Source organism: Miscanthus floridulus, chromosome 1 (genome assembly GCF_019320115.1).
Source record: "Miscanthus floridulus cultivar M001 chromosome 1, ASM1932011v1, whole genome shotgun sequence".
In the NCBI taxonomy this organism is placed as follows: Eukaryota; Viridiplantae; Streptophyta; class Magnoliopsida; order Poales; family Poaceae; genus Miscanthus; species Miscanthus floridulus.
This window is the reverse complement of record NC_089580.1, coordinates 157,487,263-157,514,904: the sequence shown is the minus strand read 5'-3', so window position 1 is coordinate 157,514,904 and position 27,642 is coordinate 157,487,263. Positions and strand designations below refer to the sequence as shown.

At 44.0% G+C, this 27,642-nt stretch overlaps 1 protein-coding gene across 1 annotated transcript; it reads left to right on the top strand.

Moving 5' to 3' along the window:
• The first annotated feature begins 1,420 nt into the window (after window positions 1-1,420).
• On the top strand, window positions 1,421-26,976 carry LOC136545040 (nuclear cap-binding protein subunit 1). The gene is made up of 19 exons (XM_066537092.1): window positions 1,421-1,590; window positions 2,724-2,783; window positions 3,802-3,858; window positions 6,449-6,520; window positions 6,605-6,667; window positions 18,431-18,607; window positions 19,194-19,319; window positions 19,531-19,597; window positions 19,833-20,029; window positions 21,247-21,317; window positions 22,202-22,286; window positions 23,033-23,101; window positions 23,762-23,880; window positions 24,146-24,284; window positions 24,500-25,000; window positions 25,272-25,571; window positions 25,728-25,909; window positions 26,283-26,394; window positions 26,672-26,976. The coding sequence occupies exons 1-19, from the start codon at window positions 1,504-1,506 to the stop codon at window positions 26,789-26,791; spliced, it is 2,604 nt and encodes an 867-aa protein (XP_066393189.1). The 5' UTR covers window positions 1,421-1,503; the 3' UTR covers window positions 26,792-26,976.
• Window positions 26,977-27,642: the final 666 nt, after the last annotated feature.

The following is a 27,642-nucleotide window of genomic DNA, read 5'->3' as shown; positions in this document are numbered from 1 at the left end:
TTAGCTCGATCGGGCGGTCCAACCACCCCTGACGGCGGTCCAACTACTAGGTGACTGGCAAGTGGCCTCAGAGAAAAATGGTATAGCGCATGTTCCGGTGCCCTATCGCCACATGGCACCGGACTATACGCCACACAAGTTTGAAATCTAGCAAGCCTCTTGTGCGTGCCACTCCCTTGATAGTCTGACCGATGGGACTAGCAGTCAAACCGCTAGGTCAACATAGACTTGGTTTGCCTCTTCTCATGGGCTTTTGCACATAACTTATAATCCAGTGCCAAACCCTAGGGGTCATCGAATCAATCCGGTGGGCACAAAATCAACCCGCAACTTCATTTTCAAAGCCTTTAAATCATCCAAGTGTTCAAACCACTTCGTGCAAGTTGTAAGGTCAAGGTAGGGTTGTCAAGTCGGATTTGGATTAAGTTTACTGACATGTGGAGGACAGACTCGAGTTTCGAGGTGAGTTTTATAGAAGCGACAGAAAAAGAAATTCTATCTCTTTAATATTAGGTAGGTATAGGTATAAAATATAGATTTTATTGGATGATAAATTATTTAAGGTTTCGGTTTATTTATTAGAGAAAATAAAGAGTTCAATGATCTATAATACTATATTTATTATTTATTTTCTATTTATAAGAAAAGTGGGAGACAAAAAAAAAACAAAAAAGGCGCCATGAATCCGTAGGTATATAGATATAGATTAGATTGAATGATAAATTATTTAAGATTGTAGTCACTATTTATTTTTCTATTTATAAGTAAAAATGTGAGATAAAAAAGGAGAAACAAAAAATCACGAAACTATAGGCATAATATAGATATATATTAGTTTGGACGAATTATTAGATTAAAGAAGGACACGCAGATAAAAAGGGAGATTAGAAAAAGAGAAAAAAGACCCATTATACTATATATGTTATTTATATTTTTACAAGGAAAAGGGAGATAAAAAAAAGAAAAAACAAAGTCACGTATAGAAGCTAACGCGGGGAAGGAAAAAAAAAACGAAACGTCGTCCAAACTGATGGCCGAAACATAGACGGAACGTCTTCCGCAGAAAAACTGCCGGTTTCATTTGACGGAGAAAATCGGACGCGGGAAGGACTGATCGCCTAAGCCGATCGCTTTAGAATTAAGTTGGACTAAAAATTGGTAGTGACAGAAATTTTATTTTTTTACTTTTTTATTATTAGGTATAGATATAGATTTATGTGTTGTGAAATTATAATATTTTTAAAAATTGATGGTCAAAATTGAAATATCTGTTTTAGAACAAAGCTAATTCGACACGTGAAAAAAAACGGAGGGATTCACAGAATAACGAAATTTTTATGGCATTTCGAATTTGGTGATCTTTCGATGCTATTTACCCTCCTCGACTCGCGCCGCACCAGAAAAGAAAAACACGCGACACGCGACACGCGACTAGGGCCTCGATCCGCCTCCGCCCCACGCACCCTCTCCTCTCGCTACGCCCACTTCGCCGCCGCGGACGCAATGAGCACGGGCTGGAGGACGCTGCTGCTGCGCATCGGCGACAGGTGCCCCGAGTATGGGGGCTCCGCCGACCACAAGGAGCACATCGTGAGAGCCCCTCCCTCTTCCCACCCACTGTTTTCCCCTTCTGCTCTCCTTGCTCTCGGAACCCTAGGTTATCCGAACGCCGATTTATAGTTGGGAATTTGCTAGTTTAGCTTGGAGCGCTTGGTGTTTTGGTTGCCATTGCTGTTGGTCAGAGTGGGTAGGGAGCTAAAAACCCTAGTTGCTCGCACAAGAGCCTGAGACCTAGGTTTTAGTATTATTGGACTGCTGCAGTTTGAGCTGGTTAAAAAATGTTTGTATGCTTGTACTAAATGCTGCCAGAACAAAAATACTGGTAGATCACTTTACCTTTAGATTCTGAAAGAAACTGGGCTTTGGAATTGCAATGCAGCCATTTTCCTGATTGTTTGTGGTACTTCCACCTTACCTTGGGCTATGCTTATTTCTTCTTTTAAGTATCAGAGCCTCAGTCTTGTGACTTTTTTGTTGGACGTGGTATATGTAATATTGCTGTTTGATCTAACTAGATTTTATCATGTAGACGAAGCATTACATTTTAATGAGAAACGGTTCTGGGCAGGAAGTAAAATTTTTATGCAATATATATATATATATATATATATATATATATATATATATATATATATATATATATATATATTTGCTTACGCAGCTGAAAGTTTGCACATCTGTTAGTGCACTCAGGTGCATACCAAAAAATTGGAAATGGAATAGTCTGTAAATTCTAGATATACAAATCTGCACTTTGTATTTTTCACAGGTTGTGTCTGAACTTTATGGTTTCATGGATTGCTGTGCTTCTGTTGAATTTTTTGTAAGTGAATCAGTGATTGTAGTCGATAAATTTATGGTAAAATGAATGTCCCATGAGGTCTTAACTTTTAAGGGCAACAAGTAGAGTTTGTGATATCATTTTTTTTACAGAGTGCAGTTTGATTAAATGATTTCACCAGCAAAGAACTGACATGATATAACTAGGGTACAAAATAAAGGTGCATAGCAAATTTCTGCACAGCACATAGTTAGAACAGTGTTCCATTTGGTTGCGTATTTACACAATTACACCATCATATAGTTTTTCAATGTATGGATATGAATGATATAATTTGTGTAATTTATCTTAAACATGTTCTTATCAAACATTTGCTTCATAGGAAACTTGTTATGGTGTACTATCCCGAGAATTTGAACACTCCAGAGATGCAATATTTGAGGTCAGTATGCAGCAGTCGAGCCTGTTCATATATTATTGTTCCTATTTTCTAATCTGGACCTTTTTGCTAGTAGTTTATAACGAGTAATTCTAACTGGGCTGCTTCCAGATGTAGTCCATTAGCTAAGCCAATTTTTGAATTTCATAGAGTAACTAAGATCGGGGTTGTCCAGATCACGACAAAGCTGGAACTTTTCCCCTAAACGATCAGATCATATCATAGGATCAAGAATGTGCAACAGACACCTCTTGACACATCGATGATATCAGCGAGCTTCAATTTGTTTTCACATCCATAACTATATACCAAGCCTTTTTGCTACATTTGCAAGCCACACCGGCGTTCTTAAGGCTAGCAACTCAGCATGCCACCTGTAGGTTGGTCTGTTGTACCAGCATGTTGACACCGGTTCCTAACATTCGTGCGAAATAAAACTAAACATGTGAACGCAATCAATGCATTTCTTACACTTAGTGTTTTGTGCAAATGATACCATTTTCCATGGTATATTGTGCAACTTATTCTTAACTGTTGGAATTTGAAAGTAATTCTTTAAATAAATTCAATTAACTAACCACACCAGCTTATTTTATTTGAACTTGTCTCCAATAAAACTCAATTAAATTTATGAAATAAACAATTTAACTGTTCAACATAATAAATGATATTTGGTTATAAAATATTTCATAATTCATAAATGAGCTAAAAAAAGCATATTAGACAAAAAGCGATTATAAATTAATATAACAGTATGAGATCCAGTCCGGTCTTAGAACCGACCCCATGTCATGTCAGCTTTGTGGGATTGTAACACCAATCTGTATCTTGATCATGACAACATTGTGAGTGAGTGCAGACTATTCTTTTCTGCCAGTGAATATAGATACGAAAAAATGTATGCAAAAAAATATTTTCCAGTTGCTGCATGCTTTACTTTTTCTGTGCCTGGGAGGCATGTCTTCGTATAAAACTGAAGTACCTTGAGGTGCTAACTGAAACTTTTTCTTTGCCCGAGCAGTTTCTCCTTCAGTGCGCAGAACAATTGCCTCACAAGATTCCTTTCTTTGGAGTTCTGGTATGCAAGTATATTTACTCTAAAGTTTATAGCATATTGCTTTTATGTTCTCTTTATTTGCTAAAATTATGTATGGAGCAATTATGAATATAACGTTCACTTGTAACTGTACTCATAATTCCCTTTGTGTCCTTAAGATAGGACAACAAATACTAGCGTTATAAAGCAAACTCCAGATGCCATATTTGATCCCTTTATATATCATAAGTGTTAGGGAGTTATTCTATTGTACTTTTTGTTTAGGTCACTAGCATAGTGATACATCATGATCAAGTTGAGATTCTAGAATGGTGGTTTACATATTTTTTTTCATGGATCTTGAGAGGACATCAATGTTCACTGACGTCTCAGTTCATAATTTCCTACACTTCTGACTTCTGAGTTTTGAGATTGGCCTTACTGACCTTGCACGTAAACAAAATGTCATAACCTGTCTTTTTCATTTATGAATACGCTTTCATTGTTGTTTGCTGCTTCTGTATGATTGTTCGTTAACTGTCACATAGCCTCTGTGGAGGTTGCAATGCCACTGCCAAATGTATACATTTTTTGGAGAAACTAATGGCAAACATGTTCTCTTCTCATCCTTTCCAAATGTATGCTGGAATTAGCAAATTTCTGAATGGTGTGTATATTTACATGCAAAAGAGAGTAGCCATGTGTCTCATGATGTCCTCTGGTTGATAATAGGGTTATTTGGATGGGTACCATTACAATTCTCAGAACTTTGAGATGTACCATTAAAATTCATCTATTTTGAGATTTACCATTATAATTCAATGTTTCACTGAGTTTTGCCATTTTTTACGTCTTTCAGCTGCTTGGGCCCACTAGCAGGCGTATGCGTACTGTTCGCTTTTCTGTATGGACGTATTTGCCCCCGTGAAAACACCCGCATCGCTCGTTCTAGCGGAGCCAGGCTTCGCTAGCTCCCGCGCCTCGTCCGCTCAACTCCTCTTCCTCGCGAGCGTCTCTTCCACCGCCAGGCTCACCTCTTCTTCCACGGCCGACAACCACGATAGCGCCGGCGCGCCGCAGCCACCGTGCCAGATCTGCCGACCTCCGCCTGCTCACCTCCTCTTCCACCTCCCGAATCGAGCTCTACCACGCGAGCAGTGCTCGGATCGCCTCCTCTTCCACCACGCGAGCAGCGCCTAAATCACCTCCTCTTCCACCACCGGCGCCCGAATCGAGCTCCACCGCAGCGGCAGGGTGGCCAGAATTGAGCTCGGCAGCGGGCGCTGGTGCCACTCCACCACCGAGGAAGATGGAATCTGCGGCGCTAGGGAAGAAAATGGAGTCCGCCATGGGCTACACGCACCCGGCGCTGGGGAAGAAGATGGAGTCCACCACGGGCTGCACGCACCCGGTGTTAGGAAGAAGATGGAGTCAGCCAGGCTCGTGCCCCGACGGAGCCCCATCGAAGTGCTACCGTCGCCGCCCCAGGCTCCACCCTGCACCTCACCTCCGTAACGCCGGACGCCGCCCCGGGCTCCACCCTCCACTTCGTCGTGCTCCCCCCTATCTCTACATCGGTGAGGTCGCCTCCACCTCCAGATTCGCTATTCACACCGGCGAGGTCGCCTCCACCTCCAGATCCGCCATCCTCCGCGTGTCCTCCTCCTCCCTCCGTGCATGCCGGCCACTTCCCATGGCCGCAGTCGTCGTCCTCCTCCACCTCCATGCATGGTCGTAGCTCACCTTTGCGCCGTCCTCCTCTACCTCCGTGCTCTGCGGCGTCGGTTGGTGGGCGAGCTGTCGGGTGCGGGCGACAGTGGAGTTGGGCGGCGGCGGCAGTTGACTCGGGCGTGGGCTCCAGGACGCCGGCGGCTAGGGTTAGGGTTCTGCCGCCGTCGCCGCGTCGGGAGGACGAGAGAGTGAGAGACAGAGTGAGCGTAGGAGAACAGACTCAGAGATGGGGCCACGGGCGCAGGGCTCTTTCAGCTTCGGGACGGGGGCAAATACGTCCATACAGAAAAGTGAACAGTACGCATACGCCTGTCAGTGAGCCCAAGCAGCTGGAAGACGTAAAAAAATGGCAAAACTCAGTAAAACATTGAATTATAATGGTAAATCTCAAAATAGGTGAATTTTAATGGTACATCTTAAATTTCTGAGAATTGTAATGGTACCAATCCAAATAACCCTCGATAATATTGGTCTGTCCCATTACATGAGCATGACGGTGTTTATAGTGTGTTTTAATCTTTGTTGCATCTTGCATTTTTTTGCGAGGAAAAATGCAAGATGCAACATAGATTAAAACACACTGTGAACACGGTCATGCTCATGTAATAGACAGACCAATATTATCAACCAGAGGACATCATGAGACAGTTATGGGCAAGAAAATTAGCAAATGCTTATAAGTTTTTCTGTTTCCTAACCAAGCTAGTCCATGGTTCATGATGATGTGATTTAACAACACTTTTGGTCCTAATATTATTGATGTATTATATATACAATTAACTTCAGAGTCTATTTTTGGATCCATGGTATATGGTATTTATTGTAAGAACAGGATTATAACCTCATGGATCATGTTTAATAAAGCTAACTCTTTTGGTTGTACTTTTTTTTTTAATCTCAGATTGGTTTGATAAACTTAGAAAACGAAGACTTCACCAAGGCTATTGTAGATACCACACAGGCTAACCTACAGGTACCATTATTTGTACATTACGTAAACACACTGTTAAATTTGTGATTACCATAGCTTTAAGAGTGACTGATGCCTTGATTGCAGGATGCCTTGCACAATGAAAATCGTGATAGAATTAGGATATTGTTGCGATTTCTCAGTGGTCTGGTAAGTAAAATGGCTTGTTTGCTTTGATTTTTTATTTATATCCTTAATTGCTCATTGAAAGCATAAGTCTTGTTGTTATCTATCTAGGATGCTTATCTTAGGAGTAGTTGGTGCATATGTCAGCACCTTATCTTCTTATCTTACTTTATCATCTATTTAGCACCTACTTTGGAATATGCTGTAATCCTTTCTTAAGGACCAGGTATGCTACTCTATATCTACCCCAACCTGCCATAGCCATAGCTGTGGTAAGGCTAATGAAACTGAAATCTAGCCCCAAACCTGTGTTTTGGTTCCAACACTCATTTCCTATATATCCTTAGTTGCATCGCTTGTAATTTCACTGTGTGGCATGCTGTTTTGTTTTGAACTGACAATGATCTGCATGCATAATTGTTCGTTTGTAATAGGTATATTATAATTTGAAAAGGTCTTTAGAGGTATACTGTGACTACCAGTTTCTCTTTACAATATATCATCAGTTGCTACAAAATTAGTCTATTTGAAATACGAATCTATGTGTAACTTTTAGACACTAAGCATGCATATAATTTGACTGTTGGTCTTATGAAGTTTGACCTTTTATGCCTAACTGAATCGGGGGAGTACTGTTTATGAGGGGAAACTCCTACTGTGCCATGGAAGGCTGTTAGTTGTTGCTAATCCTCTTGATGCTCAACTAACTTGGGGGATTGAATGAGCTGAAATTCTGTTCAGTTGCAGTGTAACTTCATGAATAGCATGCTTCTTAAGGCGGTAAGGTGAGGGTGCGGCGATGTAAGACATAATCTGCTGCTGACGTCTCACTCTTTGTTTGCTGCACATCAGATTTGGCAAGTAGGTCATTCTCTGCTGTTCTAGTTGCTGTAGCAGTAGGGCAATAGGCCACCATTGGTACATTAGTTGGTAGCTAATACATCAGCCATGTCTTGGTAGTGGGCTGAGGTAGGAATTGTACTGCTAGTACTAGGAGTAGTTGGGGCTGTACTCAGCCATGCTCATGTGTACCTTATAGTTGGTACATGAGTTGTATATACTCTACCTCTGCAATGAAAACAGGCAGTTCAGTTGCCACAAACCAAAAGAGCAGAGCTCTGGCCAACGATGGTGCTTGTGCTGTGTGTGGGGCCTATGCTCACCTCTTCTTCTACCTCTAGCCATAGTGAGTGAGTGTGTGTGCTGGTAAGCTTACTGCGTACCTGTGCAGGGTAGTGAGGGACCAACAAGTGGCATAGGAGCTGTATAGGTTCGCCTGCATCGTCGGACTAATCGCCGGCGATGGCACCTGGCTCGGAGATGGGCGACAGCAGCGGAGCTGCGGGAGGCGGCAGTGCTTGCTGGGGCTGCCCAGCCACGACAGGAGGTCGTCGTGCGCACGGTGCGGGAGGTCAGCGGCACTACTTTGCCACAGCCGACTAGCACCAACTATGGCGAGTGGGCGGTGACCATGAAGGTCAAGCTCAGAGCCCTGACGGCTCTGGAACGCCATCGACAAGGGCACCGACGTAGAAGAAGATGACATGTCAGCGCTGGAGGCCATCATCGCTGCTGTGCCTGCGGAGTATCGGGAGCCGTTGGTGGCGAAGAAGTCTGCTAAGGAGGCTGTGGGATGCCATTGCAGCGATGCGCGTCGGCTCTGATCGCGCAAAGAAGGCGACGGCCCAGCTGCTGAAGCAGGAGTACGCCAACCTGAAGTTCAAGGATGGTGAGTCGGTGGAGGACTTCTCCCTTCGCCTGGAGTCGCTCATCACCAAGCTGGGGAGCCACGGTGTCACCTATCGACGAAGAAGAGGCGGTCTCCAAGTACCTCCACTTCGTGCCGGTGAAGTACATCCAGATTGCTCTCTCCATAGAGACAATGCTGGACCTGTTCCACCCTCACCATTGAGGATGTGACAGGCCGTCTGCGGGCGGTGGATGAGCGCATGGTGCAGGCCACAGCAACGACGTACAGCGGCAAGATGCTGCTGATAGAGGAGTGGGCTGCCCGGATGAAGGAGAAGTCCGAGGAAGCCTCCTGCAGCCGCGGTGGCGATGACAAGTGCCGCAGCAAGGCTTCTTCGAGAGAAGAAGGTTAGACCCCAACGCCTGCCGGCGCTGCGGGAAGACAGGCCATTGGGCAAAGGAGTGCCCAAATCGCAAGCAGGAGAAGAAGGCTGAGGCTCATTTGGCGCAGGCTGATGATGATGATGAGGCCACTCTTCTGATGGCGACGTTCTGTGCACTGCACGACGTTGAGGCCAAGGAGAAGGGAGAGGTGATGGCGGTGGAGGAGCACGGGAAGGCTCTGAAGGCTGTCAACCTCGACGAACCGCGCGCCCAAGTCCACCTCGGACGTGTGTGCGGCGAGCAGGAGCAGCGGTGGTACCTGGACTCCGGCGCCAGCAACCACATGACGGGCTCCAAGGCAGCCTTCTCTGAGCTCGACGGACAACGTGACCGGCACGGTGAAGTTCGGTGACGGCTCAAGGGTGGCGATCCGAGGGCGCGGCACCATCATCTTCAGGTGCCAGAACGGCGAGCACCGCGCGCTGACGGATGTATATTACATCCCGCAGCTGCGTTCAAGCATCATCAAGCATTGGCCAGCTGGATGAGCGAGCAGGCAGCAGGAGGTGCTGATCAAGGACGGCGTCCTCAGGATCAGGGACCGGGAGCAGCGGCTTCTTGCCTAAGGTGAAGAGGTTCCGGAACCGGCTGTACCTGCTCGACTTGAAGGTGGAGAAGCCCATCTGCTTGACTGCGCAGCGCACGGAGGAGCCGTGGCTGTGGCACGCCCGCTATGGCCATCTCAGCTTCGACGCCCTCGGCAAGCTGGAAAAGATGGTTTGGGGGCTGCCTCACATCGAGCATGCATGCGAGCTGTGTGACAGCCGCCTAGCCGGGAAGCAAAGAAGGCTGCCATTCCTGAAGACGGCGAAGTACCGCGCGGTAGAGGCCCTTGAGCTGGTCCATGGTGACCTCTGCGGGCCGATCACGCCGGCAACGCACGGCGGGCGCAAGTACTTCATCTTGCTGGTGGATGACTGCAGCCGGTTCATGTGGCTGCAACTTCTGACCAGCAAGACCGAGGCAGTGGAAGTGGTCAAGAAGTTCAAGACGCGCGCGGAGGTGGAGAGCGGCAAGAAGCTGCGCGTGTTGCGGACTGATCGCGGCGGCAAATTCACCTCTGTAGAGTTTGCAGCGTACTGCGCGGATCAAGGTGTGGTGCGCCACCACACCGCGCCGTACACGCCCGCAGCAGAATGGCGTGGTGGAGAGGCGTAACCAGACAGTGGTCTGCATGGCGAGGTCGATGATGAAGGCTAAGAAGATGTCGGCGGAGTTCTGGGGAGAGACGGTGACCACGGCGGTGTTCATCCTCAACCGTGAGCCTACCTACGGCCCTGAAGGGCAATACGCCGTTCAAGGCTTGGCATGGATGCAAGCCGAATGTGTCCTTCCTCAGGACATTTGGCTGCGTTGGCCATGTCAAGAACACAAAGCCCCACCTCGGCAAGCTGGAGGACAGAAGCACGCCCATGGTGCTGTTGGGCTATGAGGAGGGCAGCAAGGCCTATCGGCTCTATGATCCCAAGGGAGGCAGGGTGGTGGTCTCTAGGGATGTAGGGTTCGACGAGATGACTGCTTGGGATTGGGAGGATCAAGGCGTTGGGGAAGCTGTTGGTGTCAGCAACACATTTGTTGTCGAGCACTTGGTGATCCAAGGAGGAGATGATGGCGCTGGAGAGCAGGCTGCTGGAGAACAGGCTGCTGCTGGAGAGCACTCTCCACCAGCAGCGGCGCATTCACCTCCACCATAGTCCCCTGCGACGGCAGCACAGGGGACACCCCCACTGGAGTTCGCACCACCACCCACCAACATCGACGAGTTCGTGGATGCTTTCCATGACGGCGAGGAGGTTCAGTTCAGGCGGGTGGACAACCTTGTCGGCGAAGGGGGAGCTCCTGGGCTGTCTAGCCAGCTTCTGGATGACCCAGAACTACTACTTGTCAGCGCAGAGGAGCCGCCGATGTTCACAATGGCTGAACGCGACGCCAATTGGCGCCGGGCGATGTTAGAGGAGATGAGGGCGATCGAGGACAATGGGACATGGTAGCTGGTGGATCCACCGGTGGGCTGCAGGCCGATCGGGTTGAAGTGGGTCTAGAAGGTGAAGCGGGACGAGCGCGGCGCCATTGTCAAGTACAAGGCTCGGCTCGTCGCCCGCGGCTTCGTGCAGCGTGAGGGCATCGACTTCGAGGAAGTCTTTGCTCCGGTGGCGCGAATGGAGTCCGTTCGCTTGCTGTTGGCCATGGCAGCAGCGAAGGATTGGCGCGTCCACCACCTCGACGTCAAGTCTGCGTTCCTCAACGGCGAGCTCGCGGAGACGGTCTTCGTCAAGCAAGCTCCGGGCTTCGCCGTCAAGGGCGCTGAGCACAAGGTGCTCAAGCTGCGCAAGGCGCTCTACGGGCTGTGGCAGGCCCCTCGGGCGTGGAACGCCAAGCTCGACGCCACCTTGGGCGAGCTTGGGTTCACTCGCTGCGCCACAGAGCACGCGCTGTACACGCGGCGACGGGGGAAGGAGGAGCTCGTCGTCGGCGTGTATGTGGACGACTTGATCGTCACTGGAGCGCGGGCGGAGGACATTGACGGCTTCAAGCGCGAGATGGCTGCTCGTTTCAAAATGAGCGATCTCGGCGCGCTCTCCTACTACCTCGGCATTGAGGTGAGGCAGGGGAAGGAGCACATCTCCCTGGGCCAGCGCGCCTATGCGGAGAAGCTGCTGGAGCGCAGCGGCATGGCGGAGTGCAAGCCGTGCGCAACTCCAATGGAGGAGCGGCTGAAGCTGTCCAAGCACAGCATGGCGGCGAAGGTGGACGCGACGCGCTACCGGAGCATCGTCGGCGGGCTGCGCTACCTCACGCATACTCGGCCGGACATCGCGTTCGCGGTCAGGTATGTTAGTCGGTTCATGGAGGAACCGCGTGAGGATCACTGGACGGCGAGTGAAAAGGTTGCTGCGCTACGTCAAGGGGACGCTCGATCAAGCGATCATCTTCCCCAAGAGTGGCGGCAAGGGTGGGCTGCGGCTCACGGTCTTCAGTGAGGCACCCCCCAAGGCAAAGGAAGGTGAGCCGGAGCTCACTGTTTTCAGCGACGCAGACATGGCGGGCGACATCGACGGGCGACGGAGCACCTCTGGTGTGCTTGTCTTCCTTGGAGCAGCCCCCATCGCCTGGCAATCGCTGAAGCAGAAGATTGTGGCGCTGTCGACGTGTGAGGCGGAGTACGTCGCAGCGGCCACGGCGGCATGCCAGGCTGTCTGGTTGCGCTGGCTGCTGGGCGAGCTGACCGGCGAGGAAGCTCACCCGCCAGCTCTGATGGTGGACAATCAGCCCGCCATCGCCCTCGCCAAGAATCCTGTCCTCCACGACCGGAGCAAGCACATCGACATCAAGTTCCACTTCCTCCGGGACTGCGTCGATGGAGGGCAGATCGTCATCGAGTTTGTCGAGACCGGCAGACAGCTCGCTGACATCCTCACCAAGTCACTCGGGCGCCTGCGGTTCATGGAGCTGAGGAAGATGATTGGCATGGATGAGGTCAAGGCTTTGGGTTAGCAGCAGGATTAGGGGAAGAATTGTAAGACATAATCTGCTGCTGACCTCTCACTCTTTGTTTGCTGCACAAGCAGATTTGGCAATAGGTCATTCTCTGTTGTCCTAGTTGCTGTAGCAGTAGGGCAATAGGCCACCACTGGTACATTAGTTGGTAGCTAATACATCAGCCATGTCTTGGTAGTGGGCTGAGGTAGGAATTGTACTGCTAGTACTAGGAGTAGTTGGGGCTGTACTCAGCCATGCTCATGTGTACCTTATAGTTGGTACATGAGTTGTATATACTCCTCTATGCAATGAAAACAGGCAGTTCAGTTGCCACAAACCAAAAGAGCAGAGCTCTGGCCAACGCTGGTGCTTGTGCTTGTGTGTGTGCCTGTGCTCACCCCTTCTTCTACCTCTAGCCATAGTGAGTGAGTGTGTGTGCTGGTAAGCTTACTGCTTACCTGTGCAGGGCAGTGAGGGACCAACAGGCGAGCCACCCCCTTCCAGATGCCTAGGCGTTTAAGGCGTGCGACGAGGCCATACAACGTCTTGATATATAAATAATGCACTAGAATTTAGAAGCAAATTGTACATTAATATTGCCGATTCTTAGCATGTAATAGCATGTAATAGTAATAAGTAATGCTACTAGAGTGCTAGTGCAAAACATAAAGTAGCAAAATGGCAAATCTGAAATCTCTCGGTAGCAACAAATAATAGTCTCTAATGACATAACACCTTTATTACTAGTGCTGTTCAGAGTCTAGTTGACGTGATTAATAGTAGTTCATAATTTCACACTCCACATTACAAAATATAAGACAATAAGTAGTGCACAAGAAAAACCAGTATGCACAACCCATCAAGCTGTAAGATTAAGCAAGCCAAGCCAAGCCAAACACAAACAAGCACCAGAGCAGAGGAAACACAGGTAACATAACAGAGGGAAGGGAAGACCTGGGAACTGGGCGTTGACTTCAGAGAGAAGGGGAGAAGTAGAGTCATGGGCACGCGGAGATCGGTGGAGAGGCACAGGGTCGTGCTGTCCACTCGGCCGCACACAGGTCACCGTGGATCTGGCTCTACTAGTTCTAGGTTCCCTCTTCTCTTCCCTTCTCTCCTCTCTTTCATTCTCCCTCTGACCCTCTCTCAATTGGCGTGAATGGATGGGGGCACCTCCTCATGGGAGGTGTAGGCACAGGGCGCGTGACTTCCCGCACGCGTGCAATTCCCTCGTGTTTGCCACGAGTGCAACTCCCTTGCGTTTCCTGCCTGCTGCTTTTTCCTCCTGCACGTGGCACTTTTCCTCCTGCGCTCCCGCATCGCTTCATGCATGCGGCGTCTGCTTGGAGTCGCCCGATGCCTTGTCGATGACTTGGTGCTGGAGGCGACGCCATATGCAGGAAAGCTGTGGCGAGCCTGGTGCTCCGGTTGAAAAACCGCTCGGACGCCTAAGGCGACGCCTTAATAACCAGGATGGATAGTCAGATGATAACTTTGTTTTAGAATATGCACAATCAATATATTTGGACTTACTAATAAATGATAGTAAGAGCAGAATTGCATCGAAACATACTTTTATATCATTTTATTTTTTTTAGTTATGACATACTACTGCAGATTTTTTTTTTCACCAAAGTTATAAGTACCTATGGTTCACAACACTTCTTTATAGTTGGGCACAAGAATTAAGGAGTTAGGTAAAATGACATCTTATCCTCAATTAATATTCTCTAAAGTGTGAATGCATGCAAAAAGAGGTTATTCATTGTTCCAATTAAGGAGGGGTAAGGCTGCGAACAGCAAGCTGAAGTTGCCTAGGTATTCTAGAACAATATGTATTTTGAAGATTGTGAAGGAGGCTAAAACAAGTTTTTTGAACCGGAGGGAGTATCCATTGTAATAGAAATCAGGAATACCAAATGCTTGTTGTAATCTTTTTGTTTGGCCAATAAAAACCATATCTATGTATCAGCCATCTCATTCTTCTGCCTGCTTGATGTGCTCCAGCGATTCTTTCATGGACCTCAGCCTTTACCAATAAAGCCCCCCTTTACCTTCTCTTTACAACAACAACAACAACAAAGCCTTTAAGTCCCAAACAAGTTGGGGTAGGCTAGAGTTAAAACCCAGCAGAAGCAATCAAGGTTCAGGCACGTGAATAGCTGTCTTCTAAGCACTCCTATCTAAGGTTAAGTCTTTGGGTATATTCCATCCTTTCAAGTCTTCTTTTATTGCCTTTACCTAAGTTAACTTCGGTCTTCCTCTGCCTCTCTTCACGTTACTATCCTGGCTTAGGATTCCACTACGCACCGGTGCCTCTGGAGGTCTCCGTTGGACATGTCCAAACCATCTTAACTGGTGTTGGACAAGTTTTTCTTCAATTGGTGCTACCCCTAATCTATCACGTATATCATCGTTCCGAACTCGATCTCTTCTTGTATGACCGCAAATCCAACGCAACATACGCATTTCCGTGACACTTATCTATTGAACATGTCGTCTTTTCGTAGGCCAATATTCTGCACCAAACAACATAGCAGGTCTAATCGCCGTCCTATAAAATTTGCCTTTTAGCTTCTGTGGTACTCTTTTGTCACATAGGACACCAGATGCTTGCCGCCACTTCATTCACCCTGCTTTGATTCTATGACTAACATCTTCATCAATATCCCCGTCTTTCTGTAGTATTGATCCTAAATATCGAAAGGTATCCTTCCTAGCCACTACTTGACCTTCCAAACTAATATCTTCCTCCTCCCGAGTAGTAGTGCCGAAGTCGCATCTCATATACTCAGTTTTAGTTCTACTGAGTCTAAAACCTTTGGACTTCAAACTCTCCCATCATAACTCCTGTTTCTGATCTACTCCTGTTCGGCTTTCATCAATTAGTACTACATCGTCCACGAAAAGCATACACCAAGGGATGTCCCCTTGTATATCCCTTGTGACCTCATCCATCACTAAGGCAAACAAATAAGGGCTCAAAGCTGACCGTTGATGTAGTCCTATCCTAATTGGGAAGTCATCCGTGTCTCCATCACTTGTTTGAACTCTAGTCACAACATTGTTGTACATGTCCTTAATGAGCCCGACGTACTTCGTTGGGACTTTATGTTTGTCCAAAGCCCACCACATAACATTCATTAGTATTTTATCATAAGCCTTCTCCAAGTCAATAAAAACCATGTATAGGTCCTTCTTCTCCCTATACCGCTCCATAACTTGTCTTATTAAGAAAATGACTTCCATGGTTGACCTTCCGGGCATAAAACCAAATTGGTTCATAGAGACCCGCGTTATTGCTCTCAAGCGATGCTCGATAACTCTCTCTCATAGCTTCATAGTATGGCTCATCAACTTAATTCCCCGGTAATTAGTACAACTTTGAATATCCCCTTTATTCTTGTAGATCGGTACTAATATACTTCTCCACTCATCAGGCATCTTGTTCCATCGAAAAATACGGTTGAATAGCTTGGTTAGCCATACTATAGCTATGTTCCCGAGGCATCTCCACACCTCGATTGGGATACCATCTGGTCCCATCGCCTTATCTCCTTTCATCCTTTTTAGCGCCTCTCTGACCTCAGTTTCTCGGATTCTCCGCACAAAGCGCCTATTGGTGTCATCAAAAGAGTCATTCAACTGAAAGGTTGTGTCCGTATTCTCACCGATGAACAATTTATCAAAATACTCTTGCCATTGATGTCGGATCTCATCCTCCTTCACCAAGAGATGCTCCCTTTCATCCTTAATGCACTTGACTTGGTTGAAGTCCTTTGTCTTTCTCTCACGAACCCTAGCCATCCTATAAATGTCCTTCTCTCCTTCCTTCGTACTCAAATGTTGGTAAAGATCCTTGTATGCTCTACCCTTTGCCACACTTACAGCTCGCTTTGCAGTCTTCTTTGCCACCTTGTACTTCTCTATGTTGTCCACACTCCTGTCATGGTACAAGCGTCTATAGCATTCTTTCTTCTCCTTAATAGCCCTTTGGACTTCCTCGTTCCACCACCCAGTATCTTTAGCCTCGCCTCCACTTCCTTTGGTTACTCCACACACCTCTGAGGCCACCTTTCGAATGTTGGTTGCCATCTTCTCCCACATGTTGTTTATGCCATCTTCTTCCTTCCAAGAGCCTTCTTTGACAACCCTTTCCCTGAATACCTCTGACGTCTCCCCTTTCAGTTTTCACCACTTTGTTCTTTCAATCTTAGCTTGTTTATCCCTACGGGCACGCACCTGAAAACGAAAGTCTGTCACCAAAAGCTTATGTTGAGAAACAACACACTCCCCCGGTATCACCTTGCAACCCAAGCATGCTCGTCTGTCCTTTCTTCTTGCGAGGACAAAGTCAATCTGGCTAGAGTGTTGTCCACTACTGAATGTCACTAGATGAGATTCTCTCTTTCTAAAGAAAGTGTTGGCTATCATCAGGTCAAAAGCTACCGCGAAGTCTAGAACTTCCTCCCCCTCCTGATTCCTACTACCATACCCAAAATCTCCATGAACTGCCTCGAAACCTGCGCTTGTAGTACCTACATGCCCATTAAGATCTCCTATAAAAAGCTCCTCACTACTAGGTACAGCTCTAATCAGGCCATCTAAGTCTTCCCAGAACTATCTCTTAGCACTCTCGTCGAGGCCTACTTACGGGGCATACGCACTAATTACGTTCAAGACCATATCACCAATGACAAGCTTGACTAAGATAATCCTATCTCCTTGCCTTCTCACTCCCACCACACTATTCTTGAGCCTCTTATCAATCAAAACTCCTACTCTATTTCTATTCGCGACTGTCCCTGTGTACCAAAGCTTGAAATCTGTATTGTCCACCTCCTTCGCCTTCTGACCCTTCCATTTAGTCTCTTGAACGCATAATATATTTACATGCCTCCCAGTCGCGGTATCAACTAATTTTCTTAACTTACCTGTAAGCGACCCTACATTCCAACTACCTAAACGGATCCTAGTTGGTTCGACTAGCTTCCTTACCCTTCGCACTCGTCGACTCAGATGCAAAGACCCTTGCTCATTTTTCAGTACACCCGGGCGCCGATGTAGCGCGCCACTAAGGATGCGACGACCCGATCCTTGCTCACTTACATCGTGCCCAGGTCGCGACACGACGCGTCACGGGGGTGACGACCCGGCCCTTGCTCATTTAACACCATATCCGAGTTCCGATATGGCGCGTCGCTAAGAGGGTTACGCCCCAACGGTTTTCTTTCGGGTTTCATCTCCATTAGAATGGCTAGATTTAACGTTGGCTCGCCACGCCTATCACAACCCTCCTCCTTTATCAGGGCTTGGGACCTGCTATGTTGAGACAACATAGGCGCTCTTGTGGACATTTTGATACTAAGGAAGCCATATTTCACAATAGCAGCTCCGAGAAGCTGGGCTTAGGGTGCGACTCCTGTGGTCGTTTCAGTGACTCAATTAGCTGCCCCCCCCCTGTAAAATTTATGTTACATGTATAGAATGCACTCAATGTGTACTAGCTTGCTGGCCATTCCTTTTAATGTATTACATTTACATATAGCTCCCTGAACTTAAGTTTTTTTTTTGTTTTTGTTTTGTTTTTGAGGACCAGGTTCACTCCTGTTTCTATCAGATGGTGTTCTTTGGCGAAAAGATAAAATGGCTTTATATATCGTGGCCATCTTCTATACCTTAGCCATTATTTCACTCATTTTTGGCATCTATATCTTAGATAGAAGTGGAAGCCCTTCTGCTCCAGCTCCTAGGATGTGCTTATTTTCATTACATATTAGATATATTTGTATCTTTTAATTAACGTTGTTTGCCTTTATAACCTTATGTATAGTTTGTCATTGTTCGATTTATGGCCCACTATGCATTGGGTGAGCAGGTTGTTTAGGATAATGCTGCCTTCATATTAGGTTTTGAATTTGCCATCTCCTATTGATACTCTTGTTTGAGTTTAAATCAAATCAAAAATGGGAAACATGCTTTCAAAACCTCTCTCACTCAAAGAATGTAGGGATTTCTTTCTGATCTTTTTATTGCATGTCAGATTTTTTTTCTTATATTGAGACCCTTATGCATATATTGTGGTTATAAACATATTATATTTTTGCTGCTTGTTTACTACTTTACTCTATTAACGGAAATGTAAATCTTATTTTTGTTAATACTTATATGTAGATGTGCAGCAAAGTTGTAGTTCCAAGTTCAATCATCGAGACATTTGAGACCCTATTATCATCTGCTGCAACAATATTAGATGAGGAGACTGGCAATCCTTCGTGGCAACCACGTGCTGACTTCTACGTTTATTGTATTTTGGCTTCACTTCCATGGGGTGGTCCAGAATTGTTTGAGGTAACTTCGATTTACTCCTGTCATTAACTGTTTAGATGAATCTCCGTTGTCCTGTGTTGCGTCTCACACGCAAAAAAGAGAATATCGTGCTTGTGCCACTGTTCCATGCCCCCCCCCCCCCCCCCCCCCCCCCCCCCAAAAAAAAAAAAAAAAAAAAGATGGTATGTACACGTGCTAGATTTTGATGGAATGGCGAGATCTGTCTTGAAGTTTGACATGCACTTGGAATTTTTGAATGGTTCTAAACTTCTAATAGATGAAGTAGCCTATTAGTGTTAGTGTTATCCAATATCCAGTTGTGATTTTGTGACATGTTTGTGCTGGAGCATGACTTGAGCATGCCAACTCTACTTGTTGGCAAATCGAGCAGCTTGTTGACTAATCTTGTTTATTCAAGACTTGCTGTGGCTAGCTGCTTAAGTTGCTTCTCTTTGGCATGTGGCCCAGTAGAGCAACTGTTCTATGTCCCAGCAGAGCAATACAGGGGAGGCGCGTAGAAGAGAATCATGGAACTTCTGTGAAATTATTTACTAGAAGATTTAGTAGATGGTAACTCGTTGATGACATGTACTTATGTACCATGCAGCAAGTTCCGGATGAGTTCGAGAGAGTTTTAGTTGGTATACAGTCTTACATAAGTATCAGGAGGCATTTTGATGATATTGCTTTCTCAGTCTTTGAGACAGATGAAGGCCACTCTCCTAACAAAAAGGTAATGCTAATCTTCCTGAATGAACGAACCAGAAGCTTGTTTATTTCTTGATTCACTTAAAATCTTATGTGATATCGAGGGCGTGTTTGGTTCCCACATTGGGAAACACACCTGGGCCTGGGGTTGGATGTGACTTCCTGGCAGAGCTCCCTAGGCGAGGTCTCGAACTAAACACGCCCTTAGTTCAGTATTAAAGGCTAGTCCTTTGCAGGATTTCATGGAAGATCTATGGGAGCGCATTCAAGTTCTTTCCCGCAATGGATGGAAAGTTAAAAGTGGTATGCAAAGACAACCTTTTACCCTAACCGTCTGTTTGAATGGCAGTTTGTATGCAAGCTGCAAACTGATATTTAGTCATTATTTCATAATATTTCAATTGTGGATAGAACTCTTAAACTTTTTTTTTGAATTTTAAAGTATTTATCTTTTTGTCAAGTCTCAAGTCACACGCTTCACTTTATGTTTGCATTCTTATTATGGCTATGGACTGGAATCCAATTACTTTCCTGGCAGTTCCAAAACCCCACCTGTCATTTGAAGCTCAGCTGGTGGCCGGAAAATCACATCGTCTTTCCCCTATAAGTTGCCCTCCACCCACTCCCTCGCAGTCATCTTCTGAAATGTTAAAAGGTCAGGAGAAACATGAAGCCGATATGAAGTATCCTCAGAGACTTCGTAGACTCCATATCTTTCCAACGAATAAAGCTGAGGTACTTCGCAAATTTATGATTTAGATAGAAACACTTCGATCATTCGATCATTGATCATTTATTTTTTAATGCAATCTGACCTGATGTGGAACTGCTTCTGTTTTTATTTATTTATTTTAATGCTCAGTTCTATGTGCTACCTCCGTTCCAAATTATAAGTCACTTTGGCTTTCTCCTAAGTCAAACTTCTCTAACTTTGACCAAGTTTATAGAAATATATATTGGCACCTACAATACCAAATAAGTGCACTCTCAAGACATAGTGCATGGTGGATGGAATAAAACTAATTTAGTGCTGTAACTGTTGGTATATTTTTTCTGTAGGCTTGGCTAAAGTTAAAGAAGTTTGCCTTAGGACATAGTCAAAGTGACATAATTTGGAACGAAGGGAGTATGATCTAAAGAGGATATGTTTCTTGATATTTTGTGCTGAGATCCTTCTTTCATTTCTTGCCAAATTCTTGCTATGGGTTCAAGCTAGTCTGGTATACTGGTACTAGCTGCTCTACATTCAATATTCAACTAGAAATATAAGTGACACACATGAAATAATTTGATAGGATATTTCCTAATCTGCTCCTTTGGCACCTGAAACTACTATCTTGTGAATTCTTTAATATTATATGGACTTTAGCTATTGGCCTATTGGCCTGATAAGTTGTTCTCTCTTGAAACATAATATTGTGTGAAGTAACTCACTCTGCTTCTTCATCCTGGGGAATTCATTCAAATAATGTGGAAAATATATGTTTTGCAATTATATATATATGTTCCTTCATTTGTGTATACTGGTTTATCACCTGGACTTCAGAGGGGACTATGTGATGGGTGTTTAACAAAAAATGAATCTATGCATATTGGCTTCAATTATACTTCAGTGAAATCCAATCTTATTTTAGTTTCTGTATTAATCATTTGTTGAAGGGCGGGCCTGGTGCAAGCGGTAGAGTCTTACCGCCTGTGACCGGAAGGTCCCAGGTTCGAGTCGCGGTCTCCTCGCATTGCACAGGCGAGGGTAAGGCTTGCCACTGACACTCTTCCCCAGACCCCGCACAGAGCGGGAGCTCTTTGCACTGGGTACGCCCTTTTTTTTATTAATCATTTGTTGTAGCTATATTCTACTACAAATAAGAATATAAGATACTATAACTATACCTTATCATATGACAATTGTTCTTCGTGTTTTGCACATCTAATCAGCTGCTGTTGATTCACAGAACATGCAGCCTGTAGATCGTTTTGTTGTTGAAGAATGCATTTTGGATGTGCTACTTTTCTTCAATGGATGGTCAGTTTGTACCCTTTGATTTTTTTTTTAAAAAACATTGAATGTATTTTATTGTCACACTCTTGTTGAATGTTGATACCAATATATGTGCTTCAGAGGATATTGCATATCTGGTACTTAAGTGTATCCATGGAAGATATGTCTGATATCAATTAGTTGTTAGATTTTGCTTGTCTGTGTAAATATGCATTAGTGGTTTCAATTTGGGTGAATAACATTGAGAGGGCTGGCAATGCTAGCTAAGCAGCTATGTGGTTTATTTTTGTGCTTAGTGTTTGGACCATAATCCCTGTTTTATGTTTACGGTGTATAGGAGATCCTGCATGATCCATTGCTGGCTGTGGTTTCTTTTTGTGCTCAGTGATGGCCATAACTGGTTTTCTTTTTCTAATCATGTATAAGTAAAAGAATTATGTTTTGAGACTGAGACAAATGTACTGGCATACTAATATTCATGGCTGTGGTTTCTTTTTGTGTTCAGTGATGGCCATAACTGGTTTTCTTTTCTAATCATGTATAAGTAAAAGAATTATGTTCTGAGACCGAGACAAATGTACTTGCATACTAATGCTCATTGTTTAGATGTTTGACCTGGTAGATCCCATGGCATTCTATGTTTCATGAATGGGGGATTTTTTTTAATATTTTAGTGTGGGATAATGCTAATTTGTTCATTTTCTGAGTGACTTTTTCATGCTTGAATTTTCTTTATGGCTATAGCTAAAGCTGTTAAATTTTCTGTAGTCTTTAATGTGAAAGGAATCTGATCCTTAATTTAGCATGACATCTCAGGAACATCCATTGAATTTTATGTTTATGATCCATTAATTAAGTGCAGCTTGCTTACTGATTCCATCTTGTCTATGTTTTTCTTTGAAAGTTAGTCGGAAAGAATGTGCATTTTATTTGGTCAGCCTTCCTGTGTCATTTCGCTATGAATACCTGATGGCAGAGACCATATTTTCACAGGTATTATTTTGTCATTTTTAATATTGACTTATTTGGGTTCAAAGTTAATACCTGTTTTTTTATACCTGCGTTCATATGATTCTACTCGTTTGTCTAAACCACTTGTTTTTATCTGCATGCATCCAGAACAATAATGGAGTTAACCAATAAGTTCTGGTTTAATGATTTAATGATTGTATGCCTATCTTTATAATGCTGCTTCCAATAAGCATTTAATAGGGTGTTTCATAGAAAACGCTGCCTTGGGTTGACGTATAGTTGCAACTTGCAAGCACAATTCTCTAAAACATCTGCTTTAGACTGGAGTGACTAGTTGGTACAGAAAGAAAATTTTATCCTCTTGCTATCAGACAATCAGTGTAAGACAGTAGTTAAACCGCAGGGAATTTGTTTCCAAACTTAAACAATGCTTCCCAGGTCCCCGGCCAAAAAAGAAGGGAAAACCCTGAATGAATTATAAGTCTACTGATTTTCAGCTGGTCTTGAAATAATTTGTGGCTCTCTGCAGAGTAGTCATTACTGTGGAAAATAGGTGGCCCTAGGCTACTTTCCAACCTGGATACTTTAATTGCCACGGAGTTAATGGATTTAGAAGCATTTGGTACATTCTGTCTTAGGAGTTATTTGCCTAGGATATTTGTGCATGCTGTGTTGCATTTTGAGGTTCTCTTTACCCTGTACTTGGGATAGTTTTGGTGTTCTTATGGTAAATAGTTTTCTAAATTCTAACGTATATTCTCTTGCAGCTACTATTGTTGCCGAATCCACCATTCAAGCCAATTTACTATACATTGGTTATCATTGATCTTTGCAAGGTAGACCTTTCATATCTCCTTGACAGATGCTGTTTGTCTGTCTGTCTGTCTGTAATGTCTGTTACAGTAGAATGTACGGTTGAACCTGCAATGCTCATTTCGCGAGCTTTTTGAAATTTGGGTTGAGTATTTGAGTTTAAGTTTGACCGTGCAATTATTATTATTATTATTTTTTTGCTGCATCACTACATTATGCTACAGATGTTCTTCGATTGTCACAACTAAGCATAGTTATGAAAATACCACAATAAATTTCACTATCAACGCTCAATGCCCCTCTGTTAATGTTATCTACATATCAGATTCCCATTGCATTGCTTACATCTCAAGAGACATGTTTATATTTTTATGTAAATAAACTTCACTTTTTTGTTGTGAAAAGTGAAAACCATTGTGCTCTAGATGTCTCAATTGGATGGTTCCAGTATTAATGTGAACATGGGATGAGGTGGTCGTCTGAAGAGTTAAATTTATCTACATACATTTTTCATTAGATGCCTTATGTTTGTAGCAATTTTTTGCTCCAGTACCTAAACATGAAAATGAACCTGGCATGTTAGAAAATTTTATCCACCAATGTTTTCTTATCCCTACTGATAGATTTTTTAGCTTCCAAGGATGTATTCAATTTGAGTCTCACCACATTAAGGTTTATTTCAGGCATTACCAGGTGCGTTCCCTTCAGTTGTGGTAGGAGCAGTGCATGCTCTTTTTGACAGAATTAGTAACATGGACATGGAGTGCCGCACCAGACTTATACTATGGTTTTCACACCACTTGTAAGTTGATCGTTATTTAGGATTTCTTCTTTGTGTAATCATTATTTGACTATTTGCATTTGCTTCATGTTGTCTGTTGATTGGTACATTCTTCTTACATGTTCAAAGTATGACTCCCAATAATCAGCACAGGAGCTTGTAATAATTAATAAAACATCATATGCATCGTTAATACAGTTCGCGCAAATGGATCCAGAACATATTGTTTCGTTCAAATAGTTGGTGGTTGTTACTGAATTGTAATGATATTCCTCTGCTTCTACAGGTCAAATTTTCAATTCATTTGGCCTTGGCAGGAGTGGTCTTATGTCAAGGACCTCCCAAAATGGGCTCCACAGCGTGTTTTTGTCCAGGAAGTGTTGGAAAGGGAAGTACGCTTGTCGTACTTTGAAAAAATCAAGCAGGTTAATCTTGTGCTATTAGCCATTACTTACCAAAGAGGGTTTCCTTTTGCACTATGTTGATATGCACGCTTAAAAAAAAACAGAATTAATAGGTATCTTGCGTCACAACAACAACAACAAAGCCTTTAAGTCCCAAACAAGTTGGGGTAGGCTAGAGTTGAAACCCAGCAGAAGCAATCAAGGTATCTTGCATCACCTTTTTTTTTTTTTTGCAGAGTATCGAGGATGCTGCTGAGTTAGAAGAACTGCTACCCCCAAAAGCTGGGCCTAGCTTCAAATTCCATAGCGATGAAAGCAATGAAAACACCAATGGCCAGAAGTTATCCCAGGAACTTGTTGGCTTGATTAGAGGAAAGAAGACTACACATGATATTATTTTATGGGTGGAGGAACAAATAATTCCAACAAATGGTACTGAATTTGCACTTGATGTTGTTAGCCAGACACTTCTTGACATGGGTTCAAAAAGTTTCACCCATCTTATCACTATTTTGGAGAGATATAATAAGATAATCTCTAAGCTATGTCCAAATGAGGAAATGCAGCTACTGTTAATGAATGGAGTCAGTGCTTATTGGAAGAACAGTACCCAGATGACTGCTATAGCTATTGACAGAATGATGGGTTATCGCCTGGTATCCAATTTGGCTATAGTCAAATGGGTTTTTTCTCCTGCCAATGTCGAGCAATTTCATATTTCTGATCGACCATGGGAGGTGCATCCTTTGCCCCTACAATTTTGCATTCATTTATGGTAAAAAAGTAGTACATATATCAACCAAATAAAAACAATATTTAAAGAGGTCAACAAATTTTCATTATAATTGTGAAAGTGATTTTTTTTTTATAAAATGGGAGTTCCGTTTTGTTTGGATGCATATTTATGGTGATTTGCATCCTCTTGATGCTTCTTTTGCCACTGTAGCCCATTATAACTAAATTCCTCATCTTTGGTTTGAATATATCTGATTGAAATTTCTCCATCAGATTCTTAGAAATGCTGTTAGTAAAACATACAATCGGATCAGTGACCTCCGAAAGGAAATTCAATCACTCAAGAAAGGTCTTCAAGTTGCTAAAGAGGCTAGTGCAAAATCCATAAAGGAGCTGGAGGAGGCCAAATCAGTGCTTGAGATTGTAGAGGGGCAACCTGCACCAGCTGAAAGACCAGGTAGGATAAGGCGACTCGAATTACGTGTAAAAAATGCAGAGGACGAGGAAAGAACTATTGAAGAATCTTTAGAAGTGAAGGGAGCTTTCCTTGCTCGGGCTCTTGAAGAAAGCAAGGTGCATTATTTGTTTTTGTTAGATTTTTTATTGATTTGTATGTGCATTGATATATTGATATTAATATTGCTTAATCTCAGTATTTTGTGGAATACTTTACTATCATGGAGTTCTATCCTTTTACCCACTTATTGGTCTGACTATTTGGTTTGACAGGACTTGCTTAAGTTGCTATTTAAGAGCTTTGTTGACGTGCTCACTGAACGTTTGCCGCCTGTCTCTGTTGATGGAGAAATTCCTAATCTGCGCACTGGAGATCAAAGTGTAAATTTTGCACCTCAAGATCCTGAAGCAGCAACAATGGATATTGACAATGAAAATGGAGCAGATAACAACAGGTCAGTCTGATATTCAGGATTGCACCACTCATATAAGTATAAACTGCATTCTCTATCTTGGATTGAAATGTTACACTAATGGGGTTTCATTATGAGTTAGGTTTTGCTGTCTTCCACATAAACAACAATTTTGCAGTTATGTTCTTTCAGATGATAGGGCAAATTTCGTATATTCGGTATAGAGTATCTTAACTTCTCGAGACTAGTCCAAATGTGCATTTTCCTAGATAAAGTAATTTGACTTTCACTGATCACAAGCAATGGTATGCCAGGAGTTGGCGTTAACATCCAGTTATATACAGATTGGATATTTTAGTAACTATATTTGCCATTCTCTTGTTCTGAACTGCTAACTCGTGCACCATCTTTACAGTGAACCGAATGGGCGAAACACAAAAAATGGATACAATGTTGGAGAGCTTGAGCAATGGTGTCTCTGTACACTGGGTTATCTCAAGTCATTTTCCCGCCAATATGCAAGTGAGGTTAGATTGCTATCTCTTATTGGAGGATCTCAATACTTTTATATGAAAATCTTGTAGGCAGCTGCCTAGTGTAATTGGCAAGGGCCAATTCCTTATCTCATATCAAATGATCTCTTGCATGTCCTAGCAATGGTAATGGACAGGATAAGGTGTATCAGAGCCAAATATTGTATACTGAAAAATTGCTCTTGCCTTTACAAAAGCTTTACTTGAGCACATCATTTCATTGGCTTCTGATCTCACACTGATCATTTATCATTTATGATGTCGGGTACAGATTTGGTCAAACATTGCAATGTTGGATGAGGATGTCTTCGTTGGGGATGTTCACCCACTTATCCGAAAAGCTGCTTTCTCTGGTTTGTGCAGATTTACCAATGAAGGGTCTCATCCTTGAATTTTTGACACCCTACCCACTTCCTTTCTAGAACGGAGTGTATTTGACCTGTATGATACAGAAGACAACTTTTAACCTTGTATAACTAATCAGATAGGCATGAAGATTTCTCCTTGATTTCTTATGGGGTTTTCCCCTTTCCCTTGTTTCTGTCTCTTAAGGAAAATTTGTCTTGTAACTTTGGCTTTCTGGTAGTAATATCCGAGTATGCTTGGTTTGATGTTAATTTTACCTGAGGACTGAGGTTGATATATTGATGACTGATCCTATTATCAAGGGGAGTGTCAACGATCTGATAAAACTGTTAAAAGTCACATATACTTTCCTCTCCAAGTTACAAGTCACTTTTTTGTCCTACTATTAGGCCAATGGGAGACATCATATCTCAGTTTCCAAGAGTTTCGGCATGAGTCATGGATATATGGTGCGATGGAACCCTGCCCAATGGATGGGCCGAAAGCTTAAGCCGAGCCTTTGACAAGCATGTTTTATGTTTCATACGCCGATAGGATATAAATAAAAGCTCGTACCTTTAAGAGGCCTAGACAGCCGGAGCCAGAGACGTTTTCTAAGATCAAAGTAACACACTAATAAAAAAAGAGTTGCGTTTGGAAAATGGAGAGGCTAGCGTCAGGACGTTTGGACGGATACCTGTGTCTACTCTGCCTCGTTCGCTTGGATTCACGTGCTGCCGGTGCAGGCACAGTTTTGCGCGTACACATGGGACTGTCACACACTACCCGTATGACTTGCTCCCACCCCCGGCTCAGTCCCTGTGTGGACGCATCGGGCGCCGATCACCTCCATCGCGGGCTCAATCCCCATGTTGACGCATCGGGTGTCGATCACCT

Bases quoted from the DNA above. Each gene is read 5' to 3' on its own strand.
- LOC136545040 (XM_066537092.1), top strand. From the start codon at position 1,504: ATGAGCACGGGCTGGAGGACGCTGCTGCTGCGCATCGGCGACAGGTGC. The intron at 20,030-21,246 runs GTACTTCGCAAA...GTTGATTCACAG, and splicing joins TTCCAACGAATAAAGCTGAG to AACATGCAGCCTGTAGATCG. The intron at 26,395-26,671 runs GTTAGATTGCTA...TGTCGGGTACAG, and splicing joins CCCGCCAATATGCAAGTGAG to ATTTGGTCAAACATTGCAAT.